The sequence below is a fragment of the Macaca mulatta genome, chromosome 16 (assembly GCF_049350105.2).
Source record: "Macaca mulatta isolate MMU2019108-1 chromosome 16, T2T-MMU8v2.0, whole genome shotgun sequence".
In the NCBI taxonomy this organism is placed as follows: domain Eukaryota; kingdom Metazoa; phylum Chordata; class Mammalia; order Primates; family Cercopithecidae; genus Macaca; species Macaca mulatta.
In genome coordinates, this window is record NC_133421.1 from 72,385,642 (window position 1) to 72,413,458 (window position 27,817).

A 27,817-nucleotide genomic window follows, 5' to 3' on the forward strand; every position below is an offset into this window, starting at 1 on the left:
ACCACAATTTACCAGAAGTTTATCCGTGTCTGTTAGCCATGTTCTGAAAGTTTTTGAGGCACATTTCTTCCCATCTCTTGTCACCTGTCTTTCCCTAGCCACCCCACCCAAGCTAGCTCAGCCTGCCAGTTTTATGCTTCTATTTCTGCCTACAATAACCTTTGGCCATTAGAACCATAAAAGATACCTGAAACTCAGGCCTTTAACTCTATGGTTATAACAGTGTGTTAACAAAGCTTCCTCTTCCATTTTGAGGTGGTCACACAAGCCACATATTGGTGTATATAAAGAATGGCCCCCAATTTTTTTTTAGTCCAAATACAAGTCTCTCTTCACGGCTTAATGGGATGAGGGATTTCTTTCAAGAGTTGCAAAAGAAGGCTCTATAGCACCAACAGAGGGGCAACACATATTATTTGTACCCCAGGGAAGGTGGTCAAATCACTTACCTTTGGAACTGGAGGGTCCTGGACCTTAGCAGGGAGTACTGACTGTCTGGGAATCAGAGGTAGAGGAGGAAGCAGAGGGGCGTGGTCTTCACAACACACATCATCAGCCCTGTGCTCATCATGAAGCTTGCCAATAACACCATGGACACAATGCCCCAGTTTCTGTTGCTCCTTACTGCTTGTGAAAATGGTACCTATAGTAAAAAGTCAGTCCTTAAATTAAAACTTTGAAATTATAGATTTAAAATAGAAGCTACATTTACAGTGTTTATTCACTGTGGTGGTTATTGTGGGCTAGTGTTCCTGTCACTGAGTGATACAAAAATATCTGCTGCTGAAAGTTCTGGAAACAGGTCTATACCTCTGCTATATAAATTCACTGGAATTTGGATTTGAGCTTTGTGTTTGATAGTTTGTTTTTTTTTTAAGGCACAGTTTTTTCGCATTTAAAATAGTTACTGCTATAGTTGCTTACCTACAAAAATTCAGTGATTAGAATTTAAGTAAAAATTATGTGATGCTAGGGATTTTGCTTCAAAGTAGTCTGTAGGGGAAAATGGTGAAGATTGGCCACATGTTGATAATTCTTGAAGCTGGATGGTGCTTACTTAGGGGGTCATTTTACTGTTCTTTCTACTTTAGATTATAGTTGAGATTTTTAATAATTTAAAGTAAGACAGGGCTTCTGAGAAGATTAAGTGTTAGAGGTTTCTATGAAGGTTTGAAGAGTCTCCAAATTGGTAGAAATATTGTCATAATCACCATCCTCAGTATGTCAGATAAAAATAATCCTGAAGGGTATAACAAATTATAAGTTAACTATTTGCAGTATTTGGTGGCTGCAGAACTCTACTACGTTGAATACTTCTCTTATTTATTTATCTATTTATTTATTTGAGACAGAGTTTCGCTCTTGTTGCCTGAGCTGGAGTGCAATGGCGTGGTCTCGACTCACTGCAACCTCTACCTCCCGGGTTCAAGCGATTCTCCTGCCTCAGCCTCCCGAGTAGCTGCGATTACAGGCACCCGCCACCACGCCCAGCTAATTTTTTTGTATTTTTAGTAGAGATAGCTTTCACCATATTGGCCAGGCTAGTCTTGAGCTCCTGACATCAGGTGATCCACCTGCCTCGGCCTCCCAAAGTGATGGGAATATAGGCTGAAACCGCCCTGAACCCTAGTTTTCTTTTCTTTTTTTTTTTTTTGAGACGGAGTCCCGCTCTGTCGCCCAGGCTGGAGTGCAGTGGCCAGATCTCAGCTCACTGCAAGCTCCGCCTCCCGGGTTCACGCCCGTTCTCCTGCCTCAGCCTCCCGAGTAGCTGGGACTACAGGCGCCCGCCACCTCGCCCGGCTAGTTTTTTGTATTTTTTAGTAGAGACGGGGTTTCACCGTGTTAGCCAGGATGGTCTCGATCTCCTGACCTCGTCATCCGCCCGTCTCGGCCTCCCAAAGTGCTGGGATTACAGGCTTGAGCCACCGCGCCCGGCCATAGTTTTCATAGTGAGCCACCGCGCCTGGCTGAATACTTATTTTAAAGAAGTGACACAGAGGCCGGGCGCGGTGGCTCAAGCCTGTAATCCCAGCACTTTGGGAGGCAGAGACGGGCGGATCACGAGGTCAGGAGATCGAGAGACGATCCCGGCTAACACGGTGAAACCCCGTCTCTACTAAAAAATACAAAAAAAATAGCCGGGCGAGGTGGCGGGCGCCTGTAGTCCCAGCTACTCGGGAGGCTGAGGCAGGAGAATGGCGTAAATCCGGGAGGCGGAGCTTGCAGTGAGCTGAGATCCGGCCACTGCACTCCAGCCTGGGTGACAGAGCAAGACTCCGTCTCAAAAAAAAAAAAAAAAAAAAAAAAAAAAAGAAGCGACACATAGACTATGCCTTGAGAATAATTTGTTTTTTGTATGGGGATTTTGATTGTGATGGAATATGCAACTACGTATTTTTTTTTAACACAGTTTAGTATGGTAGAGCTGTCTTTTACTCTCCTCCCAAAATCCTTGATAGTAAGTTAGGATGCTTATTATTTTCCGTATTATTTGGGTGAAGAATTAATTTCATTCACTTACAGATGGAGAAACTGAGACCTAGAAAGGGATATGCCAGACATGTACAATCAAGTGACGGGGCTTTTTATATTCTAAAAATCTTGCTGGCCTGGCGGGTGGCTCATGCCTGTAATCCCAACACTTTGGGAGGCCAAGGCAGGCGGATCACGAGGTCAAGAGATCAAGACCATCCTGGCCAATGTAGCGAAACCCCATCTCTACTAAAAATACAAAAATTAGCTAGGCATGGTGGCGCATGCCTGTAATCCCAGCTACTCTGAGGTTGCAGTGAGCCAAGGTCGCGCCACTGCACTCCAGCTTGGCAATGGAGCGAGACTGTCTCAAAAAACAAAAACAAAAACTCTTGCTAACTTATTTTCTGCATTTGGGTGAGTTCAACAACTCCTGTTCTTCCCTGCCACTGCCAAAAAAAAGTTATAAATACATTTAAATGATCATTTTAGAATTAAGGTTATATTTGTTACTTATCCAAGATCATATTTAAGTTATGTATATTAAAAACTCAAGAATTGGCCGGGCGCAGTGGCTCAAGCCTGTAATCCCAGCACTTTGGGAGGCCGAGACGGGCGGATCACGAGGTCAGGAGATCGAGATCATCCTGGCTAACACGGTGAAACCCCGTCTTTACTAAAAAATACAAAAAGCTAGCCAGGCAAGGTGGCAGGTGCCTGTAGTCCCAGCTACTTGGGAGGCTGAGACAGGAGAATGGCGTAAACCCGGGAGGTGGAGGTTGCAGTGAGCCTATAGCACGCCACTGCACTCCAGCCTGGGTGACAGAGTGAGACTCCGTCTCAAAAAAAAAAAAAAAAATCAAGAATTGGCCGGGTGTGGTGGCTCACGCCTGTAATCCCAGCACTTTGGGAGACTGAGGCAGGCGGATCATGAGGTCAGGAAATCAAGACCAGCCTGGCTAACATGGTGAAACCCTATCTCTACTAAAAATACAAAAAATTAGTCGGGCGTGGTGGCACACGCCTGTAATCCCAGCTACTTGCGTGGCTGAGGCAGGAGAATTGCTTGAACCTGGGAGGCAGAGGTTACAGTGAGCTGAGATTGCACCACTGCCCTCCAGCCTGGGCAACAGAGTGCGACTCCATACCCCCCCCACCCCAGAAAAATCAAGAACTATGAAAACTAGGGTTCAGGGCGGTTTCAGTAGCTCTTGGAAGATCTATTCTTTTTACAAATTCTTTTTCCTTTATTTCTTTGCCTTTTTCCCTTCTTAATGAGTCCTATATTTCATTTCTCAATGTGTGCTTTGGCTAAAAGTTTTCATTGTAAAATAATAATCTAGTTAAAGGTCTTAATCATCCAAAAACGTTTCTTAGGGTGGGCACGGTGGCTTACTTAATCCCAGCGCTTTGGGAGGCTGAGGCGGGCGGATCACTTGAAGCCAGGAGTTCGAGACCAGCCTGGCCAACATGGTGAAAACCCGTCTCTACCAAAAAATACAAAAATTAGCCACACATGGCGGCGGGCGCCTGTAATCCCAGCTACTCAGGAGGCTGAGGCAGGAGAATTGCTTGAACCTGGGAGGCGGAGGTTGCAGCAAGCTGAGATCACGCCACTGCACTCCAGGCTGGGCAACAGAGCAGGACCCTGTCGCAAAAAAAAGTCTCTTACTAATAAAAAATAAGAAACAAGAATATGAAACTATAACTTTTTTTAAAAAGAAAGAAAGGCTGTCATCTGAAACTAAATTTGATAGAGATGGATCAGAGAAGGAATATTTTGCCTCTGAACTCATGTGGTCCCCTTCAATCTGTAAGTTGTATTCCAGGATGAGCATAGGGTCCAAATACAGAATTTTCCACAGAATTGATTTTGCTAGTATGAAATCTTCAGAAATCAATCGGTAATCTTCAGAATTCTACCTTCCAGCCTTGATGTGGCTAAGACTCCAGCTGAATTTATTTGGTTTCCTAAATACAAGAGGTACTTACCTTCCATACCATACAATTTGGTGTGGTTGGCTATCACATATTAAACAGTTTCTTCAGAGACCAGTGGTGGGGAGGGAAGGAATTTAGATGAGGAATGAGTTGTTCTAACAACTAGTTTGGCCTTTGCTACACTATTTGTTAGTTTTCCAGTAAGCCCCTGATCACCCTTAAAGTAGGAAATATAAAATACCTTCTGAGCCAGGTGTGGTGGGTGGTGCACCTGTAAATTCCAGCCACTTGGGAAGCCCAAGGTGGGAGGATCGCTTCAGATCAGGAGTTCCAGAGCAACCTGGACAACAGAGTGAGACCCCATCTCTAAAAGAAAAGAAGTGTCTTCTGAAAATTAGGACTTTATTGTCATCTTTGATATTGGAATCATAAGAGGCTACCATAAGAAGGTAGGATAACCTCTGCCCTCAAATATCTGTACTGGGTCCTGAATTCCTTTGGACTTTTAAAACATTTACTTATTTCAGAGACATCTCCTTTTGGCAACATGAAACCCACGCCATTTCTAGTTACATTTAATATTTGTTGATGAAGCTATCCTAAAAGGGAATGCGCTTCTTTTGTGTCTCCCCACCCCCTTTTTAAAACTTGTAAAATGACACTTATATTAGGCACGACCCTGGGAAAGGAGGCTTAGAGTGAGTGAAGTGGGACTAGTGAGAATATTTACCACTCTTAGGAAACTGAGAACTGTATTTTGATGCTCTGTAGGGACATTACTGCCTCCCTAAGTTAGAGTGTCTTTTCTTTCTTTGAGATGAGGTCTCACTCTGTTGCTGGGGTGCAGTGGCATGATCTCGGCTCACAGCAGTCAGCCTCCACCAGGCTCAAGTGATCCTCCCACCTCAGCTTCCCAAGTACTACAGGGGTGTGCTACCAGGCCCAGCTAATTTTTGTATTTTTAGTAGAGATGGGGTTTTGCCGTGTTGCCCAGGCTGGTCTCAAAGTCTTGAGCTCAAACAATCTGCTGGACTTGTCCTCCCAAAGTGCTGGGATTATGAGTATGAGCCACTACACCTCGCCTAGAGTGTCTTTTCATTGACTCTCCATGTAGGTCTAAGTTGACTATTAAAATTCACATATTGGCCAGGCATGGTGGCTCACGCCTGTAATCCCAGCACTTTAGGAGGTCGAGGTGGGAGGATCACTTGAGTCCCGGAGTTTGAGACCAGCCTGGGCAACACAGTGAGACCCCACCCGTACAATTTTTTTTTTTTTTTAACTACCTGCGCATGGTGGTGCCTGCCTTTAATCCCAGCTACTTGGGAGGCTGAGGTGGGGGAACCACCTGAGCTCGGGAGGTTGAGCCTTTAATGAGCCATGATCACGCCACTGTACTCAGCCTGGGTGATGGAGCAAGACCCTGTCTCAAAAAAAAAAAAAAAGATATTTCTGTTTTCAACAAGATATTTTATTTTGTCTTTTTGTACATGTCTTAAACTTACATAATCATTATTCTAAGAATTTTTATTTCTTCTTTGTCCCAGGTATTTACCACCAGAGTGTTTTGTGGTTGGGAAAGAACCACCAAAGATCTCAAATAAAGTTGATGTGTGGTCAGTGGGTGTGATCTTCTATCAGTGTCTTTATGGAAGGAAGGTAAGTTAGAAGGTTGACGGAGAAGCTTGATTTCTTTCTTGGGTGGCACACACATACAGTGCCTTGGTATGGATTAGTCTCTTGAAGTTAATTATTAGGTTATACAAAATAGAATCCTAAAAGGGTGGTTTAAAGAAAATAAAGACTTAATAAATACAAGCCTTATTCGTAAGCAGAAATCCTCAACCCTAGGGTACCTAATGAGTTCTGCTGGGCTGTTAAAATCATGCACTTTTACTGTTATCAATTAGATCTTGAACATGTATTTGTTCTGATAGTATGTATAGGGATTTACATAAATCGTATATTTATTAAAGTATACAATCTTCCCAAGAACCTGTGGGCGCCAAGCTCAAAATATCCCCAGAATCTTTATTGCCAACCGTCCCATTAATTGAGCCTATTATTAATGAAAGCATGCTTTATATTTCTATACTGGGGAGATGGTGTCAGGACGTATTCATTGTTACCTCTGATCAAGGTCACATATCATTTCAACAAGTGGTAAACTATACCTAATGAATTGTCATATTTGTTTTTCCTTGTGAACATGCCTTATAAATGTATATATTAGGATCCACTTGTATATTTATGTTCCTGTTTTTGTGTGTTTGTATGTTTCAGTGTTTCCCAGTGGGCTGTGGGTATAAACCAGATGGGAGTTCCCATGTCTCCTTTGAATTCTTAATATTTTGATTACATTCCTCAGACCAGGCTCTTTTTTTTTTTTTTTTTTTTGAGTTGGAGTCTCGCTCTGTCGCCCAGGCTGGAGTGCAGTGGTGCGCTATCGGCTCACTGCAACCTCCACCTCCCGGGTTCTCGCCATTCTCCTGCCTCAGCCTCCCAAGTAGCTAGGACTACAGGCGCCTGCTACTATCCCGGCTAATTTTTTGTATTTTCAGTAGAGATAGGGTTTCACCGTGTTAGCCAGGATGATCTTGATCTCATGACCTCATGATCCGCCTGCCTCAGCCTCCCAAAGTGCTGGGATTACAGGTGTGAGCCACCGCGCCCAGCCCAGACCAGGCTCTTAATTCAGATTATACTTTCCTCTTTAGCTTCTCCTTGGTCTTTCTTTTCTTTTCTATCTCATCTCTCTAAAATAGGGAAACTATTCAGAGGTAGTAGGCTTAATTATTATTTCCATTCCCTGACAATGTTGAATTACTGCTGATAACAGTAGTAGAAATTATCTAGAAATAACTGTTTGAGAGACATCTCAGTAGAACCAGTATAGAGAGACTTGAGTTGAACTTATTTTTAAGAGTTTATTAGAAAATGGCAGCTCAGCATAGATTAAACCATTAAGTAACCCTAACTCTTTCTTGTTCCCGCTCTCTCCTTACCCCTCTTGGTTTTCACTTCCTTTCCTTCTATTTTTCTGTTTCTTGAATTGTCCTGAGGCACAGGTGTGTATTTCTTAGGGCCTCACGTATCCCTCAGAGCAGGTGAGGTTGCTGGGTTCTGCTCTGGATCTCCGTTTTCTTTGGTGTGAGCAAAGCTTAGCAAAACGTTAGGATATAGGAGATGCTGCTTCTGGTCCCCACTCTGCTTTGACCTGGAAGTTGAACTGTGAGCAAGTTACATACGCTCTGAGCTCTCACCCCCTTTATCTATAAAGTGAGAGAACTAGAGGAGATTGTCTCCAGAGTTCCTTGCAGCAGTTCATATTAGAAGATGTCTTCTCCTTTTCCTTCCCTGTGGTACTGAATTGTTTTCTCTTTAATTTTCATCAGAGGCCCACCTTATTTGTTTGTTTTTATGTGACAGCCTTTTGGCCATAACCAGTCTCAGCAAGACATCCTACAAGAGAATACGATTCTTAAAGCTACTGAAGTGCAGTTCCCGCCAAAGCCAGTAGTAACACCTGAAGCAAAGGTAAGTTTTGTTTGACCCATTGGCTAACAGAAACAACTGCTTTGCTTTCTGTATTATTTCTTTGGGTAATAGTGAATGGATTCTTCAGTGTGAAATTCAGGAGTTATTGAAAACATTAGGATAGGCATGAATTAATATTCCTAAGAACACTTGACAGAAGAACATTGCTTACACCCTGATCACCCCATCCCCAATAGTGAATGGATTCTTCAGTGTGAAATTCAGGAGTTATTGAAAACATTAGGATAGGCATGAATTAATATTCCTAAGAACACTTGACAGAAGAACATTGCTTACACCCTGACCACCCCATCCCCAGTTCCAGTAGAAGGAATGTTGATCGGTGTGTGTTTTAATCCAGAAAGGCTCCCTAGAGTTAGAAAGGGAGGGAGAGCAGACTCCAGTTGAGAGAGAACAGGTAGGTATGTGGATGTCATGAAAGATACTCAGCTTCATCTGTATTCAGGGATTATGATTAATTTGGGAAGCTGATGCCCATGTAGGAGAAATTATATAAGAGTACTAAGGCATTTGTATTAGTCTGTTCTCACGCTGCTAATAAAGATATACCCAAGACTGGGTAATTTATGAAGGAAAGAGGTTTAATTGACTCAGTTCAGCATGGCTGGGGAGACCTTAGGAAACTTACAATCATGGTGGAAGGGGAAGCAAACACATCCTTCTTTACATGGCAGCAGAAAGGAGAAGTGCCAAGCAAAGAGGGAAAAGCCCCTTATAAAACTAGCAGAACTCGTAAGAACTATCATGAGAACAGCCTGGGGGTAACCACCCCCATGATTCAGTTACCTCCCACCAGGTCCCTCCATGACACGGGATTGTGGGAACTACAATTCAAGATGAGATTTGAGCGGGGATACAGCCAAACCATATCAACATTATAGGGTTAAATGTCAAGCGAATGGTAGGCAGTAAATTCTGTTGCAGTTGGTGAGGGCATAACAAAGTCAGTGGGGCAAAGGAAGCATAGAATGGGAAGTGGTGAAAAGGAAGCTATAAATAATCATTCATCCTTGCCACATCTGTAAACCAAATTCTAATAGCCAGCCTACTTTTTCCGTGCTATTTTCTTTATCTCTATTAACCAGTTCTTCTGAGATGAGTAGTAGCCAGCCCCATTTGATGCTATGGTCATTCAGCATTTTTAAACTCTAAGTGAGCAGTTGTAAGTCTTGTTGTTGTCAGTTTGAGACAGAGTCTCACTCTGTCACCCTGCCTGGAGTGCAGTGGCACTATCACAGCTCACCGCAGCCTTGACCTCCCCAGGCTCAGGTGATCCTCCCACCTCAGCCTCCCGAGAAGCTGGGACTACAGGCGTGCACCACTACACCTGGCTTTTTTTTTTGTATTTTTTGTAGACAAGGGGTTTCGCCATGTTGCCCAGGCTAATCTCAAACTCCTGGGCTCAAGTCATCCACCTGCCTCAGCCTCCAAAGTGCTAGGATTACAGGTGTGAGCCACTGTGCCCAGCCAGTTACAAGTCTAATCTCTTTTTTTGGTGTTTGATCTCTGCTGTTCCTTCACAGCGTACCTATGTGACATAGGTTGGGAAAGAGCCTCTTTTTCCAAGTGGTATAGCTTCCATGTCACAGGGTAAGAATTAACATCTTTAGCAGTTGTTTGTAATTCCTGACTGATTACTCCCTGTCCCCATTGTTCAACAGTTTAAGTACTGCATAACCAAGAAATCAGATCTGCAAGGGAGAAGTCCCATAACACATCCCTAAGGCAAATGCTGATTTCCTGACTGTCCTGGGAGAGCTGGAGAGAGGCTCAGCTTTGAAGCCTGGTTAACCTAATTTTGGTATCAGCTCTGCACTCAGTAGTAGTTGTGTAACTTTAGGCAAGTTAAACCTTTTAAGCTGCTTTTCCTTATCCATAAAAACAGAGACAAAAACATCTTCCTTAAAAGGTGTTTGTAGCTAGGTGCGGCGCTGCACACCTGTAATGTGCTATGATCACACCTGTGAATAGCCACTGCACTCCAGCCTCCGCAACACAGTAAGACCCTGTCTCAAAAAAAAAAAAAAAAAAAAAAAGGGTGGTTGTGAGGTTTAAGAGGACTGGTAGCACCTAACCCTTGACAGATTCTCTAGCTAGCTGCTCTACTACCCGTGCCGCAGCTGCCACCCAGAGTTGACACCGAGGGACTTGAATACGTTATCTGGTAGATGTTTAATTCTCCTAATCTGTCAGGTTTTTCAAGACTATTTCTTTATATAACTTTTGTCAAATTTTTGTGTTTATTCAATAAATAGTGAACAAATGTCTCCAAAACTTTAGAGACTGTTAGATGAACTTGCTATGAAGAATACAGAAGTATCTCCAAATGTTTCCATGAATTGTCTCCTGTGTCCCTGTTTCTCCAAATCCTACCCTCTTCTCTTTCTGTCCTCCCACAACAAATATTTATTGAATGCCTATGAAACACTAAGACACTATTCTGGGTAGTGGGGGTGAAACCAAATATGTAGCAGTGAACTCTGCAGACCAGTTCCCTACCCTTAAGGAGTTTATATTCCACTTATGAGAAAAACAATAAAACAAAAAGTGGATACATTTCAGATGGTGACACATGTTATGAAGAAATAAGTCAAAGTAGGGAGATGAGAAGGTAGAAACTTCTTTTTTGATGGCATGGTTAGGGAAGGCCTCAAAGATGAAGTGACATTTTGAGCAGTATCTTGAATGGTATGAAGGTGGGAGCCATGATTTGCAGGAGCCATAGATCTGCAGGGGAAAGCATTTTAGCAGAGAGAAGCTCAGATGTGAGAATGAACTTTTTGCAGGTCCACAGAGCAAAGGGAAAGGTGGTAAGAGAGGCAGGAGGGTGAGGGTAAGTGTGAGGGAAGGCAGTTGCAGGTTTTAATCAGGGCAACTCTGTGAGCTGATTGCTGTTTTAAGAGCTGACACTGGCAGCTACAGAGAAAATTCAAGGTAAATGAAGTTTACTTGGCTGAGTGCTGTGGCTCACACCTGTAATCCTAGCACTATGGGAAGATGAGGTGGCAAGATTACTTGCGGCCACAAGTTTGAGACCAGCTTGGGAAACATAGTGAGACCCATTTCTACAAAATATTTTAAAACTAGCTGGATGTGGTGGGGCACGCCTTTGGTCCTAGCTACTTGGGAGGCTGAGGTAGAAGATCACTTGAGCCCAGGAGTTTGAGACTACAGTGAGCTGTGATCATGCCAATGCACTCCAGCCTGGGTGACAGAACAAGATCTTGTCTCTAAAAAAAGTTAAAAAAAAAAAGTTTGACAAATATTTAACCCAAGGTAACCTGTTTAACTCCAATTCTATGCCTTTCACCTAGAAAAGTTCATTTTTAAAGGCCAAGGATCATTATGTTCATTTCTATGAATTGTTTTTATCTTCCAAATGCTTTAACCAAGCCAGTACCTGTCTTTGATTTTGAAAAGCCAGGATTGGCATTGTATTATTAATTTGTTTATCAAACATGGGGGAAAACCAGAAAATCAATAGCTTGATTCATGTTGTAGATTTTGTTTCAAATCAACTCTGCTTTTTAGGCAATTTTAGGCTCACAGCAAAACTGAAAGTATAGAGTTCCCTTATACTGCCTGCTGCACCCATGCAGCCTCTGCATCGACATCCCCCACCAGAGCAGTCCATTTGAGAGAGCCAGTGAACCTGTGTGTACCGACACATCACATCCTTGTCACCCTTGTGTAAAATACGGACTTTCTGTAATAATGATGTTTTAGATTTTTAAAAATTAATTTATTTAAAATAGTTATATTGAAACTCATTAAATAGAACTAGCTAAAAAATAGGAAGAAAACAAGCAGGACAAGACAGATAATCTATATAAGGGCCTTTATGCTAAGACTTACAGAAACTAAAACTGCATAGCCTCCATATTTGTAGTCAACTGGAATTCCGTGTGTAACCCCACTCACTGCATTTTTGGGTCTACAGTGTTATCGTGGATGCAAGTCCTTTCAGGTTTCCCTTTACGACATAGGGAAATGATTTTATCACCTGTGACACATCATAGTGTTAGCCGTTGTGTGTCTCCTGACACTTCATATGGTGATAGAATTTTCACTTCCGCAGGAAGTTCACTTGAGGTCATGGTTTGTAGATGGAGGACCATGAAGTTAGACTGTTCCCATCCAAACCAGCGAAGACAAAGAGAGATTTTTTTTTTCTGTTGGTCTTAGTGCTTTGGGGGCAGGAGTATTTAGAGGTCATGCTTCCTTTTTCCTCCCTTCAGTAATGGCTCAGCCCTTTCTGTCTGGGAAGGAATCAGTGGCAGCAGAGAGGTACTGTTGTTGGTGCTTCTCCTTCCCTTGTTTTCTTTGGGTCTGCCTGGTGGTTTCTGGGGAAGGCCTTAAATTCCTTCTCTTTAGGAGATATTTGCTATGGGCCCTGGCAGCCAATAGCCTTAGGGTTCCCTCCAGGGGTGCCAAGACTATCTGCCTCCATCTTCAAGAAACTCTCCTTTGCAGGCGTTTATTCGACGATGCTTGGCCTACCGAAAGGAGGACCGCATTGATGTCCAGCAGCTGGCCTGTGATCCCTACTTGTTGCCTCACATCCGAAAGTCAGTCTCTACGAGTAGCCCTGCTGGAGCTGCTATTGCATCAACCTCTGGGGCGTCCAATAACAGTTCTTCTAATTGAGACAGACTCCAAGGCCACAAACTGTTCAACACACACAAAGTGGACAAATGGCATTCAGCAGCGGGTTTGGAACATAGCGAATCCGAATGGATCTGATGAAACCTGTACCAGGTGCTTTTATTTTCTTGCTTTTTTCCCATCCATAGAGCATGACAGCATCGATTCTCATTGAGGAGAAACCTTGGGCAGCTCCGGCCAGGCCTCATAGGAAAAGGCCCCGCCCGAGGTTCCGGCGTCAACGGCCACTGTGTGTGGCTGCTCTGAGTGAGGAAAAAATTAAAAAGAAAAACTGGTTCCATGTACTGTGAACTTGAAAACATGCAGACTCAGGGGGGTCCCTGATGCAGTGCTTCAGATGAAGAATGTGGACTTGAAAATACAGACTGGGCTAGTCCAGTGTCTATATTTAAACTTGTTCTTTTCTTTTAATAAAGTTTAGGTAACATCTCCTGAAAAGCTTGTAGCACAAAGGCTCAGCTGGGGATGGTGTTTGACTTCGGAGGAAAAAAGTTGCTATTGCCCGTTAAAGGCACTAGAGTTAGTGTTTTATCCCTAAATAATTTCAATTTTTAAAAACATGCAGCTTCCCTCTCCCCTTTTTTATTTTTGAAAGAATACATTTGGTCATAAAGTGAAACCCGTATTAGCAAGTACGTGGCAATGTTCATTCCAATCAGATGCAGCTTTCTCCTCCGTCTGGTCTCCTGTCTGCAATTGCTTCCCTCATCTCAGTAGGGAAAAAATTGAGTGGGAGTACTGAGATGTGTGGGGGTTTGCCATTGGACAAAGAATGAGGTTAGAAGACTGCAGCTTGGAGTCTCTCTAGGTTTTCAACTATTTCTTCACAATTTGAACACTTGACGGTTGTCCCTTTTAATTTATTTGAAGTGCTATTTTTTTAAATAAAGGTTCATCTGTCCATGCAGTCCTCTTGGATTCTCTGAATGTAGTAACTATGAAGCTATGCCAAAGGTAGGCAGAAGATGGGCTTGGGAGCCAGACACTCCAGGGATCAGTAGTTCCTACCCACAGTCTTTGTGTGCTTGCTAAATGGTGTACATTTCTTGTTAACCATGTTATTAAAACTTGATCAGCATATAAGCTTTCTTCTGTTAGATCTTTTGGCAGCAAACAACCTTCCTCCCAAGCCTCTGAATTTTGTGGGTGTGTGGTGGTGTGTGTCTCTGTGTGTATGTACACACATTGTCTAACTCACTTTAAAAAATTCATCAAATGGAATTTTAAAAACCATCTCAAAAGAAATAGGCATTTCAGGCCTGGCGTGGTGGCTCACGCTTGTAATCCCAGCACTTTGGGAGGCCAAAGTGGGTGGATCACGAGGTCAGGAGTTCGAGACCAAGAGTTCTTCACCATGTCAACATGGTGAAACCCACCCCATCCCTACTAAAAAAACAAAAATTAGCCTGGTGTGGTGGCATGCACCTTGTCCCAGTTACCCGGGAGGCTGAGGCAGAAGAATTTCTGGAACACAGGAGGCAGAGGTTGCAGTGAGCCGAGATGGTACCACTGCACTCCAGCCTGGGCGACAGAGTGAGACTCTGTCTCAGGAAAAAAAAAAAAAAAAAGGAGAAATAGGCGTTTCAAATATGAAGATTCTTTTGGCACCAATTTTCTTTTTTAATTTGGTTGTTTCTGAGATGTATGATCAACTGAAGATGGAGCTGAAATGGGAGCCGGGTGGCCCCACCGTGCCCTTGAAACAGCAGAGCACTCTTCAGTAGAGAGGAAGGGAGCCAGAGCCTGAACATGTGGTCGCCAGCTTGGAATGTTACTGACATATGTGGCGAGAGGGCTCAGCCAGAAATATTTAAAGATGTAGTATTCCGGCCTGCAAGTTCTCTGGGCAGGGAGGGGGAGTCAGAAAGGGTAGAGAGCTCTCAAATAACTCATGACTCTAGTGTTCCTTTCACATGTGAACAGTGTCACTGGTGACACATTTTCTAGGACCTTTGTTTGTTTTGTGGACCTGCCTCAGTCTCCTCGTATCAGGCGATCTTAAGGGAAGATGGAGTGTTTCAAATTGGAGAGAAGTTCTTGGGTAGGTATTGTCCTGTGGAATTCTGAATGCAAGGAAGTCAGCCCCAGAGGCCTTGGTGCCCCCAGCTTTCTAAAACTACTTTATTACAATTTATATGTATATACACATCACATATAAACGTGTGCATTTATATATGAGTGTATAGTACCTTTTTAAAAAAACATTTCCTTCAAGCTGCTAAGAAAAGAGTCTCACAGGTTGAGCACAGTGCTGAGAGGATGGTGTCTGCATAATGAAGACATGGATGAAGCCGAGACCATGTTAAACTTACTGAAAACAATGAAGTTCTATTCCTTTTTTTCTCCCTCTCCAATGACCTTGTAGTTGATTTCTGTTTGTTTTTTAATTTTTTAACATTTTTTTTTTTAATGTTGAGAAAATGCTGCATCTTTCTTCAAGGCTTCCCAGTAACTTCCTGCTTTCTTTTTCCCCGTGGGCTTTTAAGTGAAGCTGCAGGATTTTATGTGTCAATCTGCCCTTTCTACCCTTATCCTATTGAAAGGATGCCCTCTTCCCTTGCTTTTGGTCTAGGGCCTGGTTGGAGCTAACTAGGCTTGGCTGAGTCTGGGCAAGACCTCCTTTCGTTGCATGGACAGGCAGGCCCCAGAGAACATGCAGAACATTGACCTTTCCATTGACTGTCTTTCAAGCAGCCAGTGAAATCACTAAGTGGGGTTCTTCCATGACATATTTTGTTAATATGGGTTTCACTTTTTCCAATAGTCCCTTGTTGCCCCAATGTTGATTTACTTTACACAATGACAGTATGTATTAATTTGTAATTAAACCCATCCAGATTGTTTTAGCCTTTTCCCAGTGGGGTGGGGGAGGGAAGAAGGATATTAAAATCAGTTTTAAGAAGTATATTTCCCAGCCTCTTGATTTGACTGTAGTTCTCCAACTTCACACAGGGACCTGACCACCTAAGGTGTAGATGGGAGAATCCTGGCAACTGGCTGAGTCTTGGGGCATTGCAGGCATGGGAATGTGTTGATTCATGCAACACCTTTGGTACCGTGAAGTGTGCCAGGAATGATGCTTGTTGGTGGGAATATAGCAGTGAACAGGACAGGGAAGGCCTGGCAATCCAGGAGCCAGCAATCCAGGAGTAAGGGCCCAGGAGGGAAGGAACTGGGCTCTTGCAGTATGAGATGGGTAGCTTTAGATGGAGAGCAGGAAAACCTGTATGTCCCCACTTCTGTGGCAGACCTGGACATGTCAGCTATCTAAAAAAGGGTTCTATTTCCTTCCCTGCCTTCATCATTCTCATTGCCCAAGCTATTTGCCTCGTTTCTTAAGGCAGAATCACAGAAAGGTTAAGAGCCTAGACTTTAAAATCAGGTCTGGGTTCAGATCCCACCTCTGCAAGCTTCAGGGATATCTCCTTGCATAGTAGGAGTAAGGAGTAGAGATAAGATATGTAAAGTACCTGGCTTGCTCATAAGAGGGGAATCAGAAAATGTGGTTTAAAAAAAGATCACAAGATCCAGTAGTGGAACCCCAAGTTCACTAATGTGAGGTTCAGAGCCTTCTACTCACCACATGCAGACCTTTGAAGAGACTGCCCCTTTGGCTTGAGGTTCAGTATCAACCCCTATCTTACAAGGTCAGCAGTCTCCTCTTCCCCTGGCTCCAAAACTGCTTCTGGCTGAGCCGGGGAGAAGCATCTCTATGGATGAAAGTGTTCAGCAGCGTCAGCATCACCCGGGAGCTTATAGAAGTGCACATTCTCAGGTCCCACCCATTCCCACTGCATCCGAAGCAGAAGGGGAGGGGCCTAACAGGCTGTTTCATCCTCCAGGTGTTGCTGATGCAGGCTCCAGTTTGAGAACACCGCTGTAGGCTACCTGACTCCCAGGCGGGATGAACACTGAAGGATGAACACAGTCCTGCCAACCTTCCTGCCAGCCAGCTACTGCAATAAGGGTGGGGTCATTGGAGAGGGTGGCTATCAGGCCTCTTCTGAACTCACCTACTTGGAAGACAGGACTATTATTTTCTACACTGGGAAAAAACTACAAGGCTGTCGGCTCTCCGACAGCATATGATGACAGCATATGATGTCATACGTATGCTGCCTTTATGGGGAGCACCTGGAGGGCCCCTACAACATATCCCTTGCACAAGTACCTAACAGTACACTCAAGAAACATTCACTCCTTCAGGCAAAGCTTCTCACCCTTTGGTTTCTCTTAAAACATAAAACAACTCTTAACATTTTCCTTTCACCTGAGGGGTCCAGGGCTGCAGGAGGAGCTGGCCAAGACCTGGGTCTGCTTATGATTCCACCCTGGCCCAATGGATGAAGGAGGGGTGAGGAGGGCCAGGGCTGGACTGCAACTCTTTGGAAAGCTGAGAGAGAAGACAAGGAGGGTTAAAAGGACGGGGAGTGGCTAGGGACTCAACGTTGCTGTTGAGTTCTGTGGTTGGGTGGGGGGAACCTGCCAGAGGCTGGGAAAACAGGCAGGCCTGAGAGCAGGTCTGGGACCTGGTGGGGGCAGGGAATACAAGAGGACTATTGTGCTGGGGGAGCCCAGCAGGGGTGCGAGACAGGCTGGAGTCAATGAAGGGGTGTGTGTGTACATGTGTGAGGCGCTGGGCAGGAGACCCGGTGGTGAGGGGGTCAGAGAGCAGCTGGTTGACTGACTCCTGGGTGTGGAGGGAAGTGCCCAGCTAGAGAGCCGTGGTATCCTCAGCCTTGCAAGCAGTCTGCAGCTGTGGTGGCCTCCCCATGTGCCGTCCAAGCCTTTTCACCCTGAAGGCTGCTTGGAGAGGGAGCAGAGGTCAGTAGCAGAGGGAAGGGGCTCTAGCACTTGTGATTTGCAAAGAAGTTACTTGGCCGTGTTGATGCGTTTTTTCTTCTTCTTCTTCTTTTTTTTTTTTTTTTTTTTTTTTTTTTTTTTTTTTTTTGGGAGGCAGGCTCTTGTTATGTTACCCAAGCTGGTGTTGAACTCCTGGACTCAAGTGATTCTTCTACCTCAGCCTTCTGAATTGCTGGGATTACAGGCATTGTGGCACTACGCCCAGCCACTCTCTGCTTTTACATGTGGAAACTTAGGCCTAGAGAGGTTTGGTACAAGCAGTGGTGGAGCAGGAGTGACTGGGGAGGAAGGGCCTACAGGCTTGAACATTGGGTGAGGTGGATTCTATGCGTGCCATCTTTTGGGCAGAGGCTGCTGTGGGTAAGAGCTGCGCTTCAGCTCCCCTCCCCTAGACTCCCTTTACTTTGTCCCTCCCTTGCCTCATGGCTTATGGCCTTCAGAAGAAATCTACTTGGAGACCCAGCCAGCATGGGCAGCAGTCCTGGCTCTGCAGTCCTGGGCTGGAAGCGAACTTAGATGGGGAAATGGAGGCGTGGCTTTGCGGAGTGTCAGTGCTGCTGATTTCGTAAGCCCTCTATGTTCCTGTCACGCTCATAGATTAGGAAGCCATAAGCCTGTCCTGTCCCTACAAACTGCATCTTCCTGCTCCTGAGTGTCCTAATTGGGTGAGTGAGAATGGGACCCTCTTCCTTGGCTTCCTTAAGGTTGCTGTAAGGCGTAAAGGGGTTGTGGGATAAAACAGAGGGTGAGGCTGGTGGCCACTTCCATGTCACAGTGGCCCCAGGAGAGATGTCCAGAGGACATAGCTGTCCCCCTGGCGAGGGCCTTGGCTTGTCATAGTGTCAGACCTGAGCCCTTCAGCCTGGCTCACATGCCCTAAGAGTAGGGCTTGACTCTGGGCAGCACATCCAGGAAGGCCTTGCTCCTTTGCATCTGTGACCCTCTCAACCCTCCCCACAACCTTCACACCAATACTCCTCTTCCAGCATTCTCTGCCACGTCAGCTGGACAAAAGTGCCCAGGTTTGGCATCGTAGAACAAGATCACAATACAGCCCTGAGTGAGGACTGTGCCTTACACCACAACTCCACAACTTGCTGTGTGACCTTGAGCCAGGCACTCCCACTCTGAGCTACAACTGCCACATCTATGAACTTCATGCATCCACTCTGACATACCTGTTGGGCCCTTCTGTTAATGCACTGGGCGGGGATTTGTGGGCGATAAAAAGGCCCCTCAGCTTGGCTCCTACCTTAAGGAAGCTTACAGCTGAGAAGCTGAGTGGGAGCTGGGAGGTGGGGAGTTGCATAAGAGCGAGATGAGACCCTGGGGATGGGGAGAGGGCACTGAGCTGGGCCTTGAGAGAGAAGCAGAGTTCACTAGGATGAGGAGGGGAACATAGCAGCAAAGGGTCCTTAGAAGCTTCACAAACCATGTGTGTCATTGCAGGGCCCCTATGATCTCACACATCCGGGCCTCTGCCAGTGCCGTTCCATTGCTTTGGCCGCCTGAGCATCTTGGAGAACTCAGTTTAGGCATCACGTCCGGCCTTCCTCTGGGCTCTCACAGCGCCTTGTGCATCTCTCCCTTGCTCCAAATGCCATATCGTGTTCTTGCAGCATGAGCTGCCCCTCGGGAAGTCCAGGGCCAAGTAGTTCAGCCCGTGTCTCTGCAGGGGAAGTAGAGCCAGACAGGTGGAGTGAGGGAGCTTAGGTGTGAGACCCAAGAGGAGCTCCGGGCAGTGTGTCAGGTGCAGTTCCTCAGTCAGGTGAGCAGACCAGAGCTGGGCCGGGATACCTGGGGAGCTTAGGGGGCTCAGGCCAGGCCCTCAGCAGCAGTGTTTTTCAAATTTGTTTGATAACATCTCAACCCGGAACATATCCCCCAGCATAGGGCTTAACTCATGTGCAATGCGCTGTGACATTTAAGTGTTTTACTGCACTTTGAAAATGCTGATCACCACCCACTAAACAGCTGGGAAACACTGCAGTGCCTCCCAGGTGCCCCTGTTTCCTACTTGCTGCTCCACTGAGGGTTGGGGGAGGTGGGGCCAGCCTCCTGGGACAGGGTGGAGGTGGTGGGCCAGCTGGATGAAGCCTCCTGGCTCCTGTTCTGGTCCAGGCTCTATTCTGCCAGAGGCCTGGGCTGGAAGGGATGGATCAGGGGAGGCTCTGCATCTGCAAAGCCTGGCCTTCTTCTGGGCCAGGATCAGTGAGAGCCCCAGAAGGCTGTTGGCAGGGACTGGGCCTTGCTTAGAAGGCTCAAATACTGAGACTAGAGGACACCTCACCCTGCCTGTCCTTCCTGAGTTGGGGAGACAGAGGGAAAGGTCAGGGAGCTTCTACATCGTGAAGATGCAGAGTTGCCAGCCCAACCACAGCTGTGGCTCAGAGGAGGCCTGGACTCCGGGCTCGGCCTCGTCCTCAGTGCAGGGACAGGCCCAGAGGCATTGTGGTTTCAGGGCAGGGAGGCCCTTGTAGAGTAGTCAGGGTGACACCGTCACCGACTTCAACTGGGGTCTGCCTTTGCTCATTGCAGGAAAGTCAGGCACTGATGCTGAGATTTGCAGCGGGAAAAAGCATATTTATTGTTTGGTGCTTAGCAAGGAGGACAGACAGCTAGTGCTTAAGACCCGAACTCCCTAAGCCCGGGCGCGGTGGCTCATGCCTGGAATCCTAGCACTTTGGGAGGCTGAGGCAGGTGGATCACCTGAAGTCAGGAGTTCAAGACCATCCTGGCCAACATGGTGAAACCCTGTCTGTACTAAAAACACAAAAATCAGCCGGGCGTGGTGGCACATGCCTGTAATCCCAGCTACTTGGGAGGCTGAGGCAGGAGAATTGGCTGAACCTGAGAGGTGGAGGTTGCAGTGAGCCAAGATTGTACCACTGCACTCCAGCCTGGGCAACAGAGCAAGACTCTATCTCAAAAAAAAAAAAAAAAAAAGAAAAAAAAAGACCCGAACTCCCTAGTGGCTTACAAGCAAGAGTTTTTAAAGATGGGGTTACATTTCAGGATAGCAGAAGCTGCAGGCAAAATTTTAAACCAAGAAATACATGGAGGCTATACACTGGTCTGGCTCGTGGCAAAGAACAGTGGTCAGAGTTTAGTCCCCAGCTCCCCTTTATCTAAGGTCTGTATAATAATAGAGGCATTTTCCATCTGGTGGAGGTTTCTGGAAACATCTCAAGAAGATATGTTAAGATGTTATCTTTTAGTTTCTGTGGGGAATCAAAACACCTTGTAAGTGACTTGCTTGTAAGACGACTGTTATTTAGCTTCATATTTATCAGATTGCTATTTTATTTTTGTAGAGACCCGGTCTCACTATGTTGCTCAGGCTGGTCTCCAACTCCTGGCCTCAAGTAATCACCCCACCTCGGCCTTCCAAAGTGTTGGGATTATAGGCGTGAGCCCGTGTCCGGCTTCATTGACTTTTTAAGGCTAGCTAAGTGCCTGGGATGTCCTTTAAAAGGGACTCAAGACTTTTCCTTTATTTCCATGCTTAGGAGGCCTAGCAGAGCCCTAAGTGGCATCCTGCTCCATCTCAGTGACTCCCTTTCCTCCCCGCCTCCCCAGCTGGGGAGGGCAGTAGAAAGTTCTGGGGACTCAGTCTCACTCATGCATAGCTGGTTCTTCAGCTCAGCTCTGCGATGCCCTCTTTTCCTTACTGTGGTGCCTCAGGGTAACCTCTGTCCCTCTCTGAGCTCCCCTTAGACAGCTTGCTCCTGACCCGCTCAAGCCTCCCCAATGGAGACAGGAGCCGGTGAGGATCTGAGAGGCATTTGCTTTGTGACCCCTGTTGCAGCCGGGATTCGAAGCCCTGAGCCCAGCCGCTTTGAGCTTACTCCAGGGCCCCGCTGACGGCTCACAATGTTTTCATGGTGGCTCCTCCAAGTGAGAGTCGATGTCCAGATTCCTAGGCTCATGGAAAGGAAATCTGTACTTCCTGTGAGGTAACTATCTCTTAGCCCTTGGAAGAGAAAAGGCTGGGATTTGGGGTCCCTTTAAAGGATCCCTCTTCTTTTTTAGACAGGGTTTTGCTCTTGTTGCCCAGGCTGGAGTACCATCTCGGCTCACTGCAACCTCCGCCTCCGGGGTTCAAGCGATTCTCCTGCCTCAGCCTCCTGAGTAGCTGGGATTACAGGCATCCGCCACCACACCTGGCTAATTTTTTGTATTTTTAGTAGAGATGGGGTTTCACCATGTCGGCCAGGCTGGTCTCAAACGCCTGACCTCAGGTGATCCACCCACTTCAGCCTCCCAAAGTGCTGGGATTACAGGCGTGAACCACCGCACCCGGCCTAAGGATTCCTCTTGTAATACAGGCCTTGAGTTGGAAGTGAGTGGATATAAACTCAGAGGCTTTCCTGGGATCAGGGAGCCCTTCTAGGTGTTCTCCACAGAAGGGAGAAGGGAAAGAACCTAGAGAAAGTGGGCGGAAATTTTTTTTTTTTTTTTTTTTTTTTTGAGACAGAGTCTCGCTTAGTCGCCCAGGCTGGAGTGCAATGGCGCGATCTCGGCTCACTGCAAGCTCCGCCTCCCGGGTTCACGCCATTCTCCTGCCTCAGCCTCCCGAGTAGCTGGGACTACAGGCGCCCGCCGCCTCGCCCGGCTAATTTTTTGCATTTTTAGTAGAGACGGGGTTTCACCGTGTTAGCCAGGATGGTCTCGATCTCCTGACCTCGTGATCCGCCCGCCTCGGCCTCCCAAAGTGCTGGGATTACAGGCGTGAGCCACCGCACCCGGCCGTGGGCGGAATTTTTGTCAGGTTGTAACTGTGGCTGGATGAAGGGTGAGGAGGGCTGGGGCTGTAATGGGGTGGACCAGTCGAGAGAAGACAGACCAACCGTAAAGTTCCCCAGTCATGTGGATGTGGAAAAAGTAGTTCCTTTAAGTTCCCCTTGGAAGAGGTTGAACCAGATCTTGACCTGTGGGTCTTTCTGAATCCTGAGCTTGCCTTCTTCCTTCCCTCTTTAGCCCAGTCCCCTCTACGATCCTTGGTGGTGCAGACAAGGGTGTAGCCAGATGGACTTGGAGTGGATTGCCTGAGTGGAGCCCTGGGTATCTGAGATGAAGAAGCCAGGGAGAAGAGAGGGTGAGACCCACTTGGGCCAGCCCCACATTTGGCCAGTCCTCTTCCCTGGCTTGGAGAAGGTGCAGGGTGGGGCAGGTCATACAGAACCCTTTGGGGTCACTGCCTCTTTTCTAGTTGCCTCAGGCAAGGCAAGGACTGGCCAAGTCTTTTTTGTTGTTGTTTTTTGTTTTTTGTTTTTTTGAGACAGAGTCTTGCTCTGTCACCCAGGTTGGAGTACAATGGCGCAATCTCAGCTCACTGCAGCCTCTGCCTCCCAGGTTCAAGTGATTCTTCTGCCTCAGCCTCTGAGTAGTTGGGACTACAGGCGCCCGCCACCATGCCCAGCTAATTTTTGTATTTTTAGTAGAGAAGGGGTTTTACCATATTGGCCAGGCTGGTCTCAAACTCCTGACCTTGTGATCCGCCCGTCTCAGCCTCCCAAAGTGCTGGGACGACAGGTGTGAGCCACTGTGCCTGGCCCAAGTCTTTCTTTATAGCCTCGTACCTTACCTAGCCATCCAGCTGCATTTTCCCTCCCTGTCTTGAGTTCTCCTTTCCTAAGCTTCTGTTGTAGACCTGGCCTGCTGGGGTGCTCTGCTCCCCTGGGCACCCTCTGGCTGGAGGGGCTGCTGAGCCACAGAACCAGAGAAGAGGAGAGTAATCCCAGAGGAACCCTAAGCACAGTGAGTAATGACACGGAAACTTACACCTCACAGGGCACCTGAGACTCAGGGAAGGGAAGTGACTTGCTTGAGGACATGTGGCTAGTGAATGGCAGAGCTGGAACTCCAACTCACCTCCACTCCCCAGGCCTAGACTCACCCCATTGCCCCATGCTGAGCTGTTTATGGACACACATTTATTAGCCAAAGTGAGCATGCTTCTAACTAGATTAGTTTACACTTTAGGGTACCATTTTTGTACACAATTAAATATGGAGATGTTCAGAAAATGCAAGGATGTTGTATTGTTTTCCCAGGCAAAGTAAAACTCAATGTTACAATCCGATAAAACTGATCTCTGCAGATCTCACGGGCGGGGTAGGGTGGGAGGGTAGGGGAGAGACAGGCAGGGTGAAGGGTAGGGAGTAAGGGAGACGCCCTGATGTCCAAATGGCAAAGGAAGATGGGAAATAGGGAGGGGACCACATTCCCTGAACATCCGCATTGATCCAGGGGCCATGCCATTGCTTTACGCTTAACATTTAACAAGGTAGGAAACATCTCAAGTTGCCCCATTTACAAATAAGAATTATTGTGAGCTCAGAGTTAAAGTATTAATAACTTGCTGCAGGTCACAAAGCTGGGAAATGGGGAAGCCAGGATTATGAACTCAGGTTTCTCTGGCTCCAAAGTCTATACTCCTTCCACTAAACTGTTTGATTGATTGACTGGAGACAGGATCTCACTCTTGTCGCTTAGACTGGAGTCCAGTGGTGTGATTATAGCTCACTCCAGTCTCAAATCCCTGGGCTCAAGTACTTCTCGTCTTAGCCTCCCAAGTAGCTAGGACTACAGGTTCATACCACCATGACAACGCCCAGCTAATTTTAAAAATTTTTGTAGAAATGTGGTCTTGCTATGTTGCCCAGGCTGATTGTTAACTCCTGGCCTCAAGTGATCCTCCCACCTTGGCCTCTCACAGAGCTGGGATTACAAGGCCTGAACCACCACACCTGGCGTAAATTGGTTTTGATGAAATTAGCAGACCCACAGGGGGTCTGCCAATGAGTAATGCTAATACAGAATTAGACCATTCTCTCAGAAATACCTGAGACCAGGCTGGGCAAGGTGGCTCACGCCTGTAATCCCAGCACTTTAGGAGGCTGAGGAGGGTGGATCACCTGAGGTCAGGAGTTTGAGACCAGCTGGGCTAACATGGTGAAACCTCATCTCTACTAAAAATACAAAAAAAATTAGCCGGGCATGGTGGCGGGCGCCTGTAATCCCAGCTACTGAGGAGACTGAGGCAGAATCACTTGAACCTGGGAGGTGGAGGTTGCAGTGAGCCAAGACTGCACCACTGCACTCCAGCCTGGGCAATGGAGTGAGACTTGGTCTCAAAAAAAAGAAATATCTGAGATTGGGTAATTTATAAAGAAAAGAGGTTTAATTTGCTCATGGTTCCACAGGTTGTACAGGAAGCATGATGCTGGCGTCTGCTCGGTTTCTAGGGAGGCCTCAGGAAACTTACAATCATGGCGGCAGGGATGCAGCAGTTCACATGGGTGGAGCAGGAGTGAGCGAGCGAGAGTGAGTGTGGAGAGGTGCTGCACACTTTTAAATGACTTTTTAAATGATCGGTTCTCGTGAGAACTCACTCACTATCATGAGAACAGGACCAAGGGGATGGTGCTAAACCATGCATGAGAAATCCACCCCCATGATCCAATCACCTCCCACCACGGCCCATCTCCAACACTGGGGATTACAATTTGACATATTTGGGCGGGAACACAGATCCAAACCATATCACCCCCCGTACCTGTTGCTGGCTGACAGTTGGTCAGTGTCTAGGGGAGAACCATTCTCAGTTTCAGTTCCACGATAGCGAATACCATCTTGGCAAAAATCCCCTTGGCAAAAATCTCTGACTGCAGACCTCACTAAGTCTCCAGCATCTAGCCTGATGCCTGACACGTACTGGCCCTCAATAAACAGCTGTTCAACTGTGGGCACAGGAATGGTGAGGAGGCTGTGGGCACAGAGGATGCGAGCCCTTCTTTGGAAGCAGATGAAGGTCTGGATGCTGATGAGGGCTCCTCAAAAGCCCCATGCTGCTCAAAACACCCAACACTCCTACGGACTGTGACCATGTTCTGTTGACAACTGAGCCTGCACAGGATCTTTACGCAGTAGGGAACCGGCCTGGATTCTCCACAGGAGAATCTCCCAGATGTGTCCCTGCTTTCTACCCCAAAGTCAAGATCAAAAGCAGTTGGTGGCTGCAGACATCAGCAGAACAGTTGGTGGAACACAGTGTGGAACCGTGTCGTGCTGGAGGAGGAAGTCTCAGTCAGCAGAACAGGGTGTGGAACCATGTCACGCTGGAGGAGGAAGTCTCACCCTTGACAGAGACTAGAACTGGGCCTTAGAGGCTTGAACCAACCTCTGTCCCTGCGAGTGCAGCACAATTTCGTGCTCCTCAGCCATTGAGTCTTCTTTGCCTGGAATATGGCAAAACATTTATTTTCCCCACTTAATGAGGCTCCTCTAGGGCTGCAACTGTGTTTGCCCATCTGTGTTTCCCTAGCAGCTAGCACAGGGCTAGCGGTCGGTGCTTGTTGAACCCGTGGGTGAAGAGATGAGAGCACACCTCCTGTGTGCTGGGCAAGGTGGGACCGGGTGCTGGCAAGTGGTGGACACTCTGGCCCCATGCTGTGCACTGGTGACGTCAGGAAGTGGGCTCCTGTCCTGCCACTGGTAGTAGGAGGGTGGGGATGACCAGCAGGAAACGCCGAAACCTACTCAAGCTGCTGGAGAAGGGGGAATCCAGCCCTGTTTCAGGGGAAGGAGTATCCCGTGTTCTGGCTGTTCAGATAGAGCGAGAGAGCAGCTTAGCTGAAGCTGGCAAATCCTCAAATCCTTCGGAGATTACAGGGTTGTGCAAGAGGGAAGGCCAAGAGGGGGACCTCTGATGCAGCTCCAGCATGGCCTGTTGTGTGCAGAGCACTGAGATCCCAGAACATGCCATACCAAGAAGACATGTCCCAAGGGGCAGTGGAGCTACAGCCACCAGAAGGGACCTGGCCCTGTCAGACCTGCTGAAGCTAGCCGTGGAGTGCAGGGACTTTGTTGGTCCAGCTGCTAACCAAAGGGTGGCTAATGGGACCCTTTCCGGGGGCCTCTAGGGGATTTCAGTGGGGGCCTGCTTCGAGGCTCTGTACCACTGGACTGTTTGCCAAGAGCCTCGGCCTGGCAGAGATGGGAAGAGACGAATGAGCATCTCTGACCCAACACCCCCATTGCAGAGTCGGGGAAACATTTAGCCAAGGTAGGAGGAATGAAAAGGAAAAAAGATTTCCAAAAGACATACCAATGTGGGCAAGACAGGAAATAGTAAAATTTATATTACAGTTTTATTATTATTTAAGAAATTTATATTAAAACGAGATGGGATCTGCCTATGTTGCCCAGGCTGGTCTTGAACTCCTGGGCTCAATCGATCCTCTCTCCTTGGCCTCCCAAAGTGCTGGGATTACAGCGTGAGCCACCGCTTCCGGCCCATATTACAGTTTCATAGTGTTTTTGAGGACTCGTGGTAGGAGAAATGTGTCTTCTTTGCACTTGGGGTCTCAATGTCTCAGTCCTGCCCTATGTCCTGAGACCCCAAGAGGCTTTCCCAAGGTCACGCAGGGAATCCGCAGAGAGGCAGGGCTGGACTCCAGCATCCTGACTCCGCAGTCCGTGCTCTGTGCTGCAGAACCTGTTGCGTAACACTAAGTAACTGTGGATTGTCTAACCTTTTATGAAATTTCCAGTTGGTCTTTTGCTACCGGCCGGCAGTCCAGTTGGTGGGAGTGATGATGTCGGTCTTCTGGGACGTCCAGTGGACAGATTTTCCCCAGGTTTCTGGATGCAGCCCCAACTAGCAAAAGTGCTACACTCCTGCACCAGAGACACTGACACAGAGGTCACGAAAACGCTAAAACAAGACGTGCAAGAATTGTTCGCGCTCCGCACACGGAACAAGGGCCCTGCCTCCCCCTCCCCCAATCTTCGCCCTGGTGGCCAGGCCCTGGGCTCCGCCCCTTCCCCACCAGACCGGGGGAGGGGTCCTCCTCGGCATGGAGGTAGTGGATGCTGGGCTGTGGAGACGTCGGCAGAAAGAGGCGGGATGGCTGGGCGGCGGGGCGGATGCTGGCGGCCCGGGTCTGGCCACCTGGGTCAGCCGCACGCCCCCGCCCCGGGCTGGCCCGACCTCGTAGCCCAGGTCCCACCACGCCGTGAAGTTTGCGGAAAGTTTTGCAGTTGCTTCCCCGCCCGCGCCAGCCGGGGAGTTGTGACGCAGCGTCTGGGGCTCCTGGCCGGGACAGAAGAGAGGGAAGGCGAGGTGGGGAGACTGGGAAACAGAGCAGCAAGAGAAAGGGCGCACGCTGGGGTCCTCCTGGACCCGGCCTATCCACCTCTCCGCCACCCCTTTCTCTCCCGACGCTCTCGCCCCAGGCCCGCACCTCCTCCCCTTCCCCTCCCACGCTGCCCGCTTCCCTTTCCCTCTACCCCTCAAACCCTCCTCCCCGGT

At 47.4% G+C, this 27,817-nt stretch overlaps 1 protein-coding gene and 2 long non-coding RNA genes across 34 annotated transcripts in view; 2 read left to right on the top strand and 1 right to left on the bottom strand.

Annotated features, from left to right (window-relative positions):
- Window positions 1–13,716, top strand: part of TLK2 (tousled like kinase 2) — a 165,293-nt gene extending 151,577 nt beyond the window's left edge. For all 32 annotated transcript variants that reach the window (XM_077972341.1, XM_077972323.1, XM_077972338.1 and 29 more), the window contains 3 exons: window positions 5,961–6,072; window positions 7,843–7,950; window positions 12,445–13,716. In XM_077972341.1, the coding sequence (XP_077828467.1) occupies window positions 5,961–6,072; window positions 7,843–7,950; window positions 12,445–12,618 (394 nt within the window). In that variant the 3' untranslated portion in view covers window positions 12,619–13,716. The remainder of the gene's footprint in view (window positions 1–5,960; window positions 6,073–7,842; window positions 7,951–12,444) is intronic.
- On the bottom strand, window positions 1–27,769 carry LOC144335850 (uncharacterized). The gene is made up of 2 exons (XR_013407045.1): window positions 25,061–27,769; window positions 1–643 (listed from the first exon to the last, which is right to left on the bottom strand). It is a non-coding gene; the product is annotated as an uncharacterized LOC144335850 (long non-coding RNA).
- Window positions 21,941–27,736, top strand: LOC144335846 (uncharacterized). The gene is made up of 2 exons (XR_013407041.1): window positions 21,941–22,002; window positions 24,624–27,736. It is a non-coding gene; the product is annotated as an uncharacterized LOC144335846 (long non-coding RNA).
- Window positions 27,770–27,817: the final 48 nt, after the last annotated feature.